The sequence below is a fragment of the Trichomycterus rosablanca genome, chromosome 3 (genome assembly GCF_030014385.1).
Source record: "Trichomycterus rosablanca isolate fTriRos1 chromosome 3, fTriRos1.hap1, whole genome shotgun sequence".
Taxonomy (NCBI): domain Eukaryota; kingdom Metazoa; phylum Chordata; class Actinopteri; order Siluriformes; family Trichomycteridae; genus Trichomycterus; species Trichomycterus rosablanca.
The window spans coordinates 5,703,586-5,717,897 of record NC_085990.1 but is presented as its reverse complement, the minus strand read 5'-3'; the positions used below and the strand labels follow the sequence as shown (position 1 = coordinate 5,717,897).

The 14,312-nt window shown below is 39.9% G+C and overlaps 2 protein-coding genes across 2 annotated transcripts; both read right to left on the bottom strand.

Annotated features, from left to right (window-relative positions):
• Positions 1–6,978: 6,978 nt before the first annotated feature.
• Positions 6,979–13,692, bottom strand: LOC134310826 (zinc finger protein 420-like). The gene is made up of 2 exons (XM_062992533.1): positions 13,302–13,692; positions 6,979–10,972 (listed from the first exon to the last, which is right to left on the bottom strand). Exon 2 carries the CDS (start codon positions 10,881–10,883, stop codon positions 8,595–8,597), a length of 2,289 nt encoding a protein of 762 aa, XP_062848603.1. The 5' UTR covers positions 10,884–10,972; positions 13,302–13,692; the 3' UTR covers positions 6,979–8,594.
• Positions 11,003–13,308, bottom strand: LOC134310827 (zinc finger protein with KRAB and SCAN domains 1-like). The gene has a single exon (XM_062992534.1). It carries the CDS (start codon positions 13,163–13,165, stop codon positions 11,066–11,068), a length of 2,100 nt encoding a protein of 699 aa, XP_062848604.1. The 5' UTR covers positions 13,166–13,308; the 3' UTR covers positions 11,003–11,065.
• Positions 13,693–14,312: the final 620 nt, after the last annotated feature.

Genomic DNA, 14,312 nt, shown 5'->3' with positions numbered 1-14,312 from the left:
ACCCTGACCAGGATGAAGTAGTGATAAAACATAATTTTTTGCCTGATACTGATTATTGCTTTAACTAGTGCAAAAGACATTTAAGCTTTGAATGTATTATATTCCTATATTTGTTGCTAAAATAATAAGAAATAATGTATTTTTTTGTTTAAAAGTGCAAGTTTTGAAGTTAAATGAAGGGTTGAAAACGTTCTCCAGGCGAACATCTGTTTGCTAATCCGCGGGTACAGTGAACGCAGCTCAGCAGCTAAACAGAACACAGGAGCGCTCCAGTACACGTGAACCAGCACGAGAAGCAGCCCCCGTCGTGACGTCGTCCTCTCGGCTATTGGCTGAGCCAAACAAAGTCTCCGCCCATTAAACACGATTATTGGCTGCCGTGGTGGCGGCCAGGTCCAGACACGTGAGGTCGTACAGCAGCACAGTTCAGAGGTTGTAGATACACAGCAGTGACTAGTTTAGTATAAACACTAGTCTTATAACTAAATAAACCTTTTACACAGCAGTGACTAGTTTAGTATAAACACTAGTCATAACTAAATAAACATTTTACACAGCAGTGACTAGTATAAACACTAGTCTTATAACTAAATAAACCTTTTACACAGCAGTGACTAGTTTAGTATAAACACTAGTCTTATAACTAAATAAACCTTTTACACAGCAGTGACTAGTTTAGTATAAACACTAGTCTTATAACTAAAACATTTTACACAGCAGTGACTAGTTTAGTATAAACACTAGTCTTATAACAAACATTTTACACAGCAGTGACTAGTTTAGTATAAACACTAGTCTTATAACTAAAACATTTTACACAGCAGTGACTAGTTTAGTATAAACACTAGTCTTATAACTAAATAAACGTTTTACACAGCAGTGACTAGTTTAGTATAAACACTAGTCTTATAACTAAATAAACCTTTTACACAGCAGTGACTAGTTTAGTATAAACACTAGTCTTATAACTAAATAAACCTTTTACACAGCAGTGACTAGTTTAGTATAAACACTAGTCTTATAACTAAATAAACATTTTACACAGCAGTGACTAGTTTAGTATAAACACTAGTCTTATAACTAAATAAACCTTTTACACAGCAGTGACTAGTTTAGTATAAACACTAGTCTTATAACTAAATAAACCTTTTACACAGCAGTGACTAGTTTAGTATAAACACTAGTCTTATAACTAAAACATTTTACACAGCAGTGACTAGTTTAGTATAAACACTAGTCTTATAACTAAAACATTTTACACAGCAGTGACTAGTTTAGTATAAACACTAGTCTTATAACTAAAACATTTTACACAGCAGTGACTAGTTTAGTATAAACACTAGTCTTATAACTAAATAAACGTTTTACACAGCAGTGACTAGTTTAGTATAAACACTAGTCTTATAACTAAATAAACCTTTTACACAGCAGTGACTAGTATAAACACTAGTCTTATAACTAAATAAACGTTTTACACAGCAGTGACTAGTTTAGTATAAACACTAGTCTTATAACTAAAACATTTTACACAGCAGTGACTAGTTTAGTATAAACACTAGTCTTATAACTAAATAAACGTTTTACACAGAAGTGACTAGTATAAACACTAGTCTTATAACTAAAACGTTTTACACAGCAGTGACTAGTTTAGTATAAACACTAGTCATAACTAAATAAACGTTTTACACAGCAGTGACTAGTTTAGTATAAACACTAGTCTTATAACTAAATAAACGTTTTACACAGCAGTGACTAGTTTAGTATAAACACTAGTCTTATAACTAAATAAACGTTTTACACAGCAGTGACTAGTTTAGTATAAACACTAGTCTTATAACTAAATAAACGTTTTACACAGAAAAAAAGCTAAAAAACCTCTCACACACCAAAGGATATGGGTGATAAAAGAACTTTTAGGAGCTGCTAACTGAGCTACTAAGCAAACTGTTCGCGTCACAAACACGTTAATGTGTACTACATAGTGCACTAGATAGTGTGAAAGATAATAGATTTATGTTCCCTACATAGTGCACTAGATTGTATATTAAAAAAGAATTTATGTTCCTTACTTAGTGCACTAGATAGTATTTTATATATGAATTTATGTTCCCTACGTAGTGCACTAGATAGTGAATTAGACAATTGGTTATGTTCCCTACACAGTGCACTAGATTGTATATCAGATCACGGATTTATGTTCCCTGCATAGTGCAGTAGATAGTGTATTAGATAACGCATTCATGTTCACTACATAGTGCACTATAAAGTATAACTAGATGATGATTTGTGTTTCTTACATAGTGCACTAGATAGTGTATTACATAATTAATTATGGTCACTACATAGTGCACTAGAAAGTATAACTAGATGATGATTTGTGTTTCTTACATAGTGCACTAGATAGTGTATTACATAATTAATTATGGTCACTACATAGGGCACTAAATTGTATATCAGATAACGGATTTATGTTCCCTACATAGTGCACTAGACAGTATATTAGACAATTAATTCATGTTCCCTGCACAGTGCGCTAGATTGTATATCAGATAATGGAGTTAATACGCGATCTGGGAAAAAAGTCTGTGTCCGGCTAGTGTTGCCTGTAGTAGACTAGCCCAGCAGCCACCAACCTTTTTTTGCACAATGGACCGGTTTCATATAAGATATAATTTCACGGACCGGCGGGGGCAGAAGGACTTAAAATAAAATTATATGACTTGACTGACATCGGTACGTGTCAAACGCATCAAGAGGAACAGACGGATGTTATTAAAAGAGAATCCGGTGAGTTTGGAACACACCCTAAATAAGGTACCAATTCATTTAAGGGCCTTTTTCACTCCTGGAAGCAATTTAGAGCAGCCAGTTCAACTTCTGTATGTTTCTGGGAGGTGGACAAACACTGGAATATCCAAAGAAAACAGAGGCAGACTTTAAAAGTTTATTGCAAACCTTTCACAAACAGCAACTGCAGGTGAGGTTCGCAGTGGCATAACTACTGGCAATGCAGGGGGCACTCAAGGTGATTTGTTCACTAATATCTTCATTGGTCCCCTTATAAAAGTATCCCCATGAGTACTTCCAATAATTATACATGCTTTACTAACCTATATTACTCTCTAAAAACAGCCATAATACTTATGTAGGCATATAACACTGTAATTCTTCAGCTCATTAGTGCTCATAAGTGCTTTTGTAGGTGGTCGGGCACTGCAAGACAGTCATCCACCAAAGAGCCATACACTTCAGCAAAATCTTAACTGCCAAAAATGATTAATATCAATAATAATAATAAATAAATTAAATTAAATGAACACAGACAGAGGGTGGCACAGTGGACCTGTGATGGGTTGGTGTCTCTGTCCAGGCTGTGTTACTTCATTCTACCCAGTGATTTTGGGGAAGCTGGACCCATCACAACCCTGACCAGGACGCAGTGGTAAAACATGAAATAAAAATATATAAAATAATAATAATAAACAAATAAAAACACAAATCACATAAGTAAATATCACTTACATTATATGTGGTTGAAGCTGCTATCTACAGAGACCCTTCTTTATGTAAATGATAACAGCTCCTTTACTCATCATATACTGGTGCAGAAGTGGCTGATTTTTAATTATTTAATCCTTACAAAAACTTGTACATAATTTATTCAATATGCTTTTTACTTTTCCTAACTGGCATGACCGACAGCTGTCCATATAATTATGTTGCAAATTGATAAAATTCATAAAGATTAGACATTCCGATTTTGCGTAAATGGAAATATAAAAATAAACTGTCCTGCTGCCACCCTGCGGTTAAAATGCAAAAGTGCAGCTTTAAATAATAAAACCCGAATAAATTCAAGTTGGTAACTACCGTTTTCTTTTATTTTACGTTACGACTTGTTTCATATGTAATAAAAATGTCCATTTAATCCTCAAATAGAAGGCAACTATGGAATAAAAAACTTAATTACACTAACTATTGATTAAATACAATCAATAATGACCTTTGTTCTGCAGTTTGTTTTACTGTTGTGTTCATCCTGTTCTTATCACACACACACACACACACACACACACACACACACACACACACACACACACACACACACACACACACACACACACACACACACACACACACACACACACACACACACACACACACACACACACACACACACAATATAAAAAGGAATCTGACAAAAATACAAAAACGTTTTTAGCATCTCAACTGACCAACTTCTTCGTATCTTGTTTAGGTTTCTCAATGCAAGATTGCAAATTTCACCACCTACCATAAAAATATTGAGGAAAGATTTAGAGTATCTGAAAATGTGCATGATTCTCAAACCCTCAGCTAACACATGGTCACATTCAAAATCTCAAAACAGGTGTTTCTGCTCATTCCACAGACATGCACTGATTTTGTTTTAATGTTTTTGGAATGTACTGCAAGCATCAATTTAGAAACCAGCATATGTTTACAAAAACATTTAAGTTACAACAGTAAAACATTAAATATCTTGTTGTTTTAACTGAATACCTGTAAAATACAGTTAAAAGTACTGTTGTTTTATTTGCATTTTACCTTTTGTCCCAACATTTTTAAAATTAGGTTTGTAAAATTAATTTTCTTCACGTTAGCAATGTGTAGCTAAAACACCTGAACTAGATCATTAGTCCGGATATCCACATACGTTTTGCCATATAGTGTAGCTGCACTTTCTTTTCCATTGCCTGTTTAAAAGGAATTTATACTTTAATATCAAATGCATGGCAGAAATGTAACAAAAACTTATATGGGTGCTTTACATGTACAGATTCATATAAAATGCACAAATGTATATAGTTGGTTGAATTAGGTATTATCATTAGGGGAATAAACATAGATGTACAAAGTTATTAAACTTAAGTAAGTAAAGTGACTACATATACACCGATCAACCATAACATTAAAACCACCGCCTTGGTCCTACGCACATTGTCCATTTTATCAGCTCCACTTACCATATAAAAGCACTTTGTAGTTCTACAATTACTAACTGTAGTCCATCTGTTTCTCTGCATGCTTTGTTATCCCCTTTCATGCTGTTCTTCAATGATCAGGACTCTCCCAGGACCACCACAGAGCAGGTATTATTTGGGTGGTGGATCATTCTCAGCACTGCAGTGACACTGACATGGTGGTGGTGTGTTAGTGTGTGTTGTGCTGGTATGAGTGGATTAGACACAACAGCGCTGTTGGAGTTTTCAAACACCTCACTGTCACTGCTGGACTGAAAATAGTCCACCAACCAAAAATATCCAGCCAACAGCGCCCCGTGGCCAGCGTCCTGTGACCACTGATGAAATTCTTGAAGATGACCGACTCAAACAGCAGCAATAGATGAGCGATCGTCTCTGACTTTACATCTACAAGGTGGAACAACTAGGTAGGAGTGTCTAATAGTGTGGACAGTGAGTGGACACGGTATTTAAAAACTCCAGCAGCGCTGCTGTGTCTGATCCACCCATACCAGCACAACACACACTAACACACCACCACCATGTCAGTGTCACTGCTGTGCTGAGAATGATCCACCACCCAAATAATACCTACTCTGTGGTGGTCCTGCGGGGGTCCTTACCATTGAGGAACAGCATGAAAGGGGGCTAACAAAGCATGTACAGAAACAGATGGACTACAGTCAGTTATTGTAGAACTACAAAGTGCTTCTATATGGTAAGTGGAGCTGATAAAATGGACAGTGAGTGTAGAAACAAGGAAGTGGTTTTAATGTTATGGCTGATCAGTGTATGGTACATGACTATATAAGAAAACTGATAAGCTATGAGAAGTGTGGAATCTCTACAGAAAATGATGACAAACTTCATATGTAAGGCTGAACAGTGAACAGACTTTCTAACACACTATACATCAATCATGACCTGATCTAAGTTCACACTTTCTATTTCCTCATGAACTATAAGCAGTGAGGCTAATATATAGAAACATACTTGATTTTTTCTGTAGTTTTTTATCATTCATTATTGACAATACAATTCACAGTACACATTATTTCTATTTCCACCTTTATAGATAAAAGTTTATATTAGTATGAAAACTTTTAATTTGTAGTTGTCTTGCTGTATTGAGTATTTTAAAAGCATAAAAAACATCCATGATTTAGCTCCATCCATACTTTACCACTTCAGACACTTTGATTCGGAATCTGAATGTTTAATTTTGCTTTATCTTGGTCAGGGTCACAGTGGGTTCTGCTTCTCCGTATTCATCTAACACAATGCATTAACAGTAACTGCACCAGCCGAGAGCTTTTTACCACAATATGTTAAAAGCTGACTTGGCTGAGGAACTGAACTACGCATGCAGCCCTCAGTAAACCCAGCCGAACATAAGTCTGTATTTAAAGACGCCTTTTACAATTTAAATACATCAGATCTGTCATGACACATACAGTATTTTACTAATTAATATTTTACTAATTATTTGGTGCTGTTATTTTATAAATATTTTACTGACTGGCTTCAGATGTTAATACAGACAAGGCAGGAATATCCTGAATAGGGTGTAAATCCTTCAATCCAGTTTGCCAATCTGTGTAGACGCCCAACTGGCTGTTGGGTTTGAATCTTAGCTGGGGTGGGCAAGCATAATAAGACCACTGCATCAGGCGCTCAGACACCAACTTTTTTTTTGTTGGAAAAAAGAAAATGCAGCTTTTGTTCTTAATAGCAATCACACTTTTCTCTTACCTAATGTTTTAGATGGCAATGCCCAGTGTGCACATACAGCCTCAAACCAGAAAATGGTGGGACAGTATGAAAATGCAAATGTTAAAAAAACAGTGTTTGTTACATTTATTTTGACTTTTACTTTACTGCAGACAGTCTGAACCCAAGATATTTTATATTTTATCTGATCAACTTGTGTATTGCAGACATGCAGGCATGGATGTATATTAACAAATGAATGAAGTTGACCAAAGAAAGCATTTATTTGCATTTTCCATACTTTTTCTGATTTGCGGATGTACATTCACATACAAAGATACACCAATCAGCCATAACATTAAAACCACCTCCTTGTTTCTACACTCACTGTCCATTTTATCAGCTCCACTTACCATATAGAAACACTTTGTAGTTCTACAATTACTGACTGTAGTCCATCTGTTTCTCTGCATGCTTTGTTAGCCCCCTTTCATGCTGTTCTTTAATGGTCAGGACCCCCACAGGACCACCAAAGAGCAGGTATTATTTGGGTGGTGGATCATTCTCAGCACTGCAGTGACACTGACATGGTGGTGGTGTGTTAGTGTGTGTTGTGCTGGTATGAGTGGAGCAGACACAGCAGCGCTGCTGGAGTTTTTAAATACCGTCCACTCACTGTCCACTCTATTTGACACTCCTACCTAGTTGGTCCACCTTGTAGATGTAAAGTCAGAGACGATCGCTCATCTATTGCTGCTGTTTGAGTTGGTCATCTTCTAGACCTTCATCAGTGGTCACAGGACGCTGCCCACAGGGCGCTGTTGGCTGGATATTTTTGGTTGGTGGACTATTCTCAGTCCAGCAGTGACAGTGAGGTGTTTAAAAACTCCAGCAGCGCTGCTGTGTCTGATCCACTCATACCAGCACAACACACACCACCCAAATAATACCTGCTCTGTGGTGGTTTTAATGTTATGGATTTTGGTGTATATACAGTCATTCACGAACACTTGCACAGACACACAAACACTTGTACACACATAGCAGAATAAAATAATATATAAAATGATAAAAATACAATGAAGACAGGTAGGAAACTTAGGAAAATACTGCAGTAATATTCTAGGTGTTGTTATAAAATAAATTGACAGTGTTAATGCTTGTCCTTTTTTCATGTTAATGCTTGTTTTTACTTTATGATCTGATAATCCTGCTAATCACTTACTAACATGAACATGAAGACAAAATGAAGAGCTTATTCTGGATTTTTCTTTTTCAGTTGATTTTATACTGTTTTACTGTATTCACTGTGTAACCTTTAAATAAGTCAACACTCAAACAATACCTAAGGCCAGCGTCTAACATGCACAGTTAAACAAAACACTGATCGTTCTAATACCTTCTTTCTTCTCTCCTCACGGTACTAATGCATTTACATTAAAGAGCTGAAATCCTCACACTTCATCTAAGTAAACTTCACAGAATACATACCAGAGACAGAAAAGTTCTACAGAGCAACTGCTGACTTATAGTAATTATTACTGATAAGGAAAACGCTGTATTAGTAAAATCACTATAAATTCACCTAATGTCAGTCAAGATCTTTAACACACATACAGGTATAACATTTTCTAAGTCAGAGTAAAGTGAGTAAAACACAGACGTTGATATTTTTATAAAAGAGGTCTGTTAAGCATTTGTAATTTTGTTCAATTTGGAAGTTGAGGAACCTTTAATGATGAAAGGATAAAAGCTCTAACAGCACTCAAGTCTTTCAATGGGTCAGACACCGAGCCTTAGTAGTTCTGTCATGCAGTAATTCAGTCCGTCTTTCTGAATTACGCATCAACGTTTAACGTTTTTAGGATTCATAAAGCACACTCAGTGACTGTATTGTATTTGCAGGGTTGATATATTTCCTTCTCTCTCTCCCCTTTTAAAGATCGTTCCTGTCGTGAGTTTTAAACAAAGTGCACCCTTTTGTCTTAATTCTGCCAATTTGCCCCTACAAGTTCTTTTGTGTCTCGTGAGAAGTGCTGCGTTCCAGAAACGAGACGGACAGCGCTTACATGAAAACGCTCTGTTGGATAAATGAGAGCTCCTGTGAATAAGGGCTGAGAGTAATTTACGTGATTGTTTGCCACAAACTGCGCATCTTAATCGACCCGATGGGTAACTGACTCTGGGACAGTGCCTGGCTGCTATATGTACCATAAGTGCTGCTCGTCGTGAAAATGTGGTAAGGAAACAGAAGGGGCAAGGAAATCGCTTGAGAGGGACTTGGAAAGAGAACAGACTATACAGTTCCAGTCCTCCTGAAGGACTTAGTTCACACACGACTCTGCTTCCTCCATTACCTCGTCTAATTCTCAGAAGCATAGCCATCTTTTTCCTAAATTTCCGTTGTCTTTTACGGAATGCTTTTCTTAATCTCCTCTGAACTCTTCTCTTCTCATTTTTCTCCCAGTCCCCAGCTGAGAGATCTATTAGCCCCTTTTCAATTCTTGCGCTCTGGTTCCATCCGTAGCCTATCTTCTCTCTCCCGTCCTGTCTTTTTTTTTTTTTCTTGCGACGCCTCAGGTCGTCCTCGCTGTGAAAGCTGTGGTGATGGTGGGGCTGGACGTTTGCTAGGTGCTGCTGGAGGTGGGAGTGGTGGTGATGTTGCTCCGGCAGAGGCAGTACATGCGAGTGAAGGGGTAGGTTTGGGTTTAGTGTATGTCTTTGGCCGACTTGATACATGGGCTCACCTTTCACTCCAGTGTGCTGATGAGATGGTATAGAGGAACTGGAGGGTAGAGGCTGGGTGTAAGGAGTGGTATTCGATGAGGAAGGGAGCGGTGTGTTGGTATCAGGAACGTAGAACAGAGGTGAGTACCCAGCTTGTGGCTGAGGTGGCGCATGCTGGTGGCTGTGAAGAATTGCACTGTGGGATTCCTCTTCTCCTTGGTTTTCAGCACTGGGTGCAAGCTGAAGTAAAGCATTTGTGGCTGCTTCACTCTCAGATACTGAGGTGCCGACAGTGCTGTCTTCTCCAGTGACGCCAGTGCTTCCTTGCTGTGTTCCTTGGCCAGTACGTGTTAGGCCATGCTGAGACAGTCTGTGTCTTGTGAGGCTGTTGGAATATGCAAAGGCTTTTCCACATACTTCACAAGAAAACAGCTTGTCGCCACCTCCCTCATGCACTGTTTGATGATGAGCAGTCAGGTGGAAGTGATGACGGAAAGACTTCCAGCAAATAGCGCATGTGTATAGTCTGGGAGGAGGCTGGGGATTCGGTCCTTGGGGTTTAACATCTTGTGGGTAGGAGTAGAATGAAGTGCTACTTTGACCTCCTTGCCCCATGCTCCCACCAGGAGTTGAATAGTTGGAAAGGTTTTCCCCTCCAGGTGTTGTTGGTACTTCTTCAATTTCCCCTTTCTGGTGTAACTTTGCGTGTCTTTTAAGGCTTTGTGCATATCCAAAGTCCTTTCCACACAGAAGACATTTATAGTTCTTCTCTCCAGAATGTACTGTGTGATGCTTACTGAGGTGAAATGCCTCTCTGAAGTATTTGCCGCATACTGTACAGTGATGAGGCTTCTCTCCAGTGTGTATGCGCTCGTGTCTTCGTAGGGTCTCTCTTCTCGCAAAGCCTCGACCACAAATGCTACATAAATAAGGTCTTATGTCACCAATTGTCCCCGCAGTTCTTGGCTGTCTTCTTTTGGGAGGCTCTGCACCCGGCATGCCCATTTCTTTCTTTTTACGGGGCTTCCGAGGACGTTTGGGCTTTCCGTCTGACGTCTGTGGATTCTGCTGCTGATGGAGAGCCAGGGCATCCTGGTTTTCACCACCCCTAAACCTGTCCATTCCGGATGTTGATGATGGACCACCAGGGGAGCTAAGAGGGCCTAAACCAAGACCTCCAAGTAGCCCGCCAATGATATCCCTTCTATCGTCTGCTCGACTGCCGGTATTAAGATCACCAGTCATGCAATTTGCTGCCGCAGCTGTTATAGCAGAGATCGCATTATTAACTGAGCTGGTAACATCGTCTTCGGAGTCGTCCAGCAGAGACGAAAGGGGTAAATGTGTTTGCTGTTGGTGATGCTGTTGATTTTGGCTTTGTGGGTGTGGGTGTGGGTGCAGATTAGGGGCTAAAGGTGCTTTTCTTAGTGCTGGCCCTGACATGCCTCCACCACATGAGGATGGTCCAGCATATAGGTTGCCTTGAGAGCGTTGGTCTTTGAAGTTATTGTACACATCATTCCGGTAAGACCCTGCATGACAAATTAAACAGTATTAATGCTGCATATCCGGATATCTCCCTAACACATTTTAAACATCACAACTGTATTTGGCTCACACACATACTATCCTGTAAGATAAATACGTGACTCACCCACTGCACTAGTTACCATTCCATCACTGGAAGTCCCTGCCTTACTGTTCTTGCCACCAACTACAGAGTTGCTACTATCGCTCTTCTGCCTTGGTCCTCGGCCTGATTTGCCACAAGTGCCTGAGGCTGCATGGTTCAGCAAGGAGGTGCTCTCACGAAAACAGCGGCCACAAGCCGGACAACGGAAGGGTTTTTCCTCGTGTATTTTTTCATGACGAGTAAGGGACTCACGCCGATTAAACGCACGGCTACAAGTACTACAGGCAAACGGCCGTGCACCAGAGTGGATCACACTATGCTGGAGCAGGTGTCCCTTTTTCTTAAAACCTTTGCCACAATCAGAGCAGTGAAAAGTCTTGTCTGGACTTAGACATAATGATGATGATGATGATGAAGCATCTTGGGTTGAGTGGGGAATACTTGGGTCAGCAGGGTGTAGAACAGGGTTTACAACGTTACTTCTTGTGCCGGCTGAACCTGCAGTGGTCAGCTCGTGACTGCGTAAGTGCCTGCGCAGACTGGATAGGTGAGTAAATGTTTTCCCACACTCTCCACAATGGTAAAGTGGTTCAGGTTCTGATGAACGAGAAGGCATGGAGCTATGATTGTCAGTTTTGGAACTGTTTGTCACAAGGACTGATGCTGATGTGGAAGTGGGGGCTGAACAGGAAGATGATGACACGACTGAAGAGGAAGATGAGGAGGTTAGGTGGGAAGGGGGATCTCTAATACCTGACATGCCAATTCGACTAAGACCAGATGGAGTATCGTGGCTGAGACCCACTGTGGTGCTACTGTTGCTGGGATTGGTATTTGCAGAGCTGTGACTGCTACTATTGTTGTTGTTGCTGTCAGCCTTTCGCTGAGGCAAGTAGCCAGCCATTGCTTTCTTTCTCCTGCCTCCGCCACTTCCTCCTGTTGAACTGTCTCCTTTTTCTTCGTCCTTGGAAAGAGAGAGATGTAGAGGCAGAGGAAGTGGTAAGCCAGCTTCCTGCTGCATCAAAGATGCTAGCTGGTTTGAGGAGAGGACAGGGATCCCTTGAAAATCAAAACTGCCTAATGAGGAAGGTTGAGATGAATGAAGATGGTGATGTGGATGTGCATGGGGATGAGGATGGGACAAAGTGTGAGGGTGTAGCTGCTGCTGTTGTGGGGGTGCTTGCTGTGGTTGTGTCAGGGTGGTTGAATGGCTATGTGAGTGTGAGGAGTGGAGAGCAGGAGGAGGAGCAAGGCCAGAACCTGATTCACTTCCTGTTTGGCCCAGACCAAGACCGAGATGATTGTGGCCTCCTTGCTGTACCAAAAACTGCTCCAAGCTGGAATTAGCTGGTACTCCAGAGAGGAAATACTGATTAGCTGCAAGCATGCAGCTAAACTGTTGATGCAAGCTTCTTGCATCAGACTGAGCTCCAGTCAACTGGTGACCGAGAGAAGTTACCGCACTACTACTGGAAGGATTGTTGGCAGTAGAACTAGAAGGTGATGGAGAAGAAGAGGATGGTCCTGGTGATGCTTGGGGGATGGAGAGGCCGGGATGTAACGGGGGAGGTGGAGGTGGAACAGATGATACTAGTCCAATTCCTCCTGCACTTCCTCCGCTTCCACTACTGCTTGAAAAATGATCAAATCGCCCAACTCCAGGATGCAGCTGTTCTTGTGCCAGAGCTGCCTCAGATGGATGAAATGGACGCAAAAACTGAGGGTACCCACTTACATGACCTCCACTGCTATTGCTTCCAGACATTTTGCTTGACTTTCTTGAGCTCTGTGAGGTTGAAGACAGTGATTGTTGCTGTAAGGGTGGGGGTGCACTCATTTTTGCAAAAATTGATGCAGATTCAGAAAAGGCACTGTTTCTTGATCCTTGTAATGGGCCCAATCCAAGACCAGACAAAATAGTGCCTGGAGGTTCTACTTGCTGCTGCTGCTGTTGTTGAAACTGGTGCTGGTGAAGCTGCACTTGTTGCTGGTGTTGTAGTTGTCGCTCTAATCCAATACCTTTGAGCTGATGGGCTTGGTGTCCACTCAGCATCTCTATGATGTCCACATTGTATTTTCCAAACTGGAACATTTCCCAGTTACTGAAACATTGGTGTGCAGTGGCAACACCTTCTGCTCATAGAGCAGTTACAACAACCATATTAAAACTGCCAGATGAGCTGTTACAATGACAATCACTGTTGTTTCTCATACGTGTTTCAACTCACCCTTGGATTTGGTCTGCTTTGAACTGATCTGCTGTTGACAATCACCAACTGTTCCCACTTTAAAGTCAGTTGTGCCAAGTGGAGATTGCAGCGTAGAATGGCTTTTCGTATGGATAGTGATATTCCAAAGTTCTGCAACACACAATTCAAAGGCTGGATTGGATTCACGAGTCTTTAACAGTACTGTCGTTTCAGTGCTTGATGGTTACTTGAGTCATTGTCTCTGGTTAAGAAGTTGTATGTCTTTCAGCATGAGTGTCCTTGTAGTAATGTCTCCTTGAATTGCACATTGGTCAGATCCTTTTTATTATTAATAGGTGTAAACTGGTATTTAATGTCTTTGAGATGTGCAAGTCAAACATTTCATTGTCACATTTTGAGTGATGAAATTTAGTGCTTTTTGTTGCTTTCTTTGTAAAACAAAATGTAAGTGTTATGCCATTCTTGGTTACATGGTTACATGACCATACATGAGTTCATGACCATCCTAGATAAGGATTGATTTGTCCAAGTGCCATGCGTTAGTTCCTTACAGTCAAAGACTTAATATTTAATCCATTTAAGGCCAAGTGATATACAACTCCTTTTCCATGTTTCAGCAAATATGCTTTGTATGATTTCCATTGTTGATAAAAAAAAAAAATCTGGGGCATGAGAAGCTCCTCCTCATCACTCCTTCTCTATCTGTGAGACAGAAAAAGAGAAATGAGTAAAGACAGCTACTTCATATAGTGTTTATATGCTTCCAAACACAGGACAGATTTTTTCAAACTAGATCAGCCATTGACCTGTGACAAATTAATAAATAACATATAAACCTATTTATAATAAGCAAAATATCACAACATATGTTGTTAAAAATGGATACTATTCTACAGTAATATGTTTTGTGTAAAGATGTATTCCAGCTTTTTAAGGTTTGGTAATTCTTTTACCAGACGCATGAAGATCCTGCAAACAAAATACCAGTTGTCCCCAACAATAAAAAAAACTCACTAACCAACCTTTAAC

Coding starts and splice junctions, on each gene's coding strand:
- LOC134310827 (XM_062992534.1), bottom strand. CDS start 13,165: ATGTTCCAGTTTGGAAAATACAATGTGGACATCATAGAGATGCTGAGT.
- LOC134310826 (XM_062992533.1), bottom strand. CDS start 10,883: ATGTCAGGGCCAGCACTAAGAAAAGCACCTTTAGCCCCTAATCTGCAC.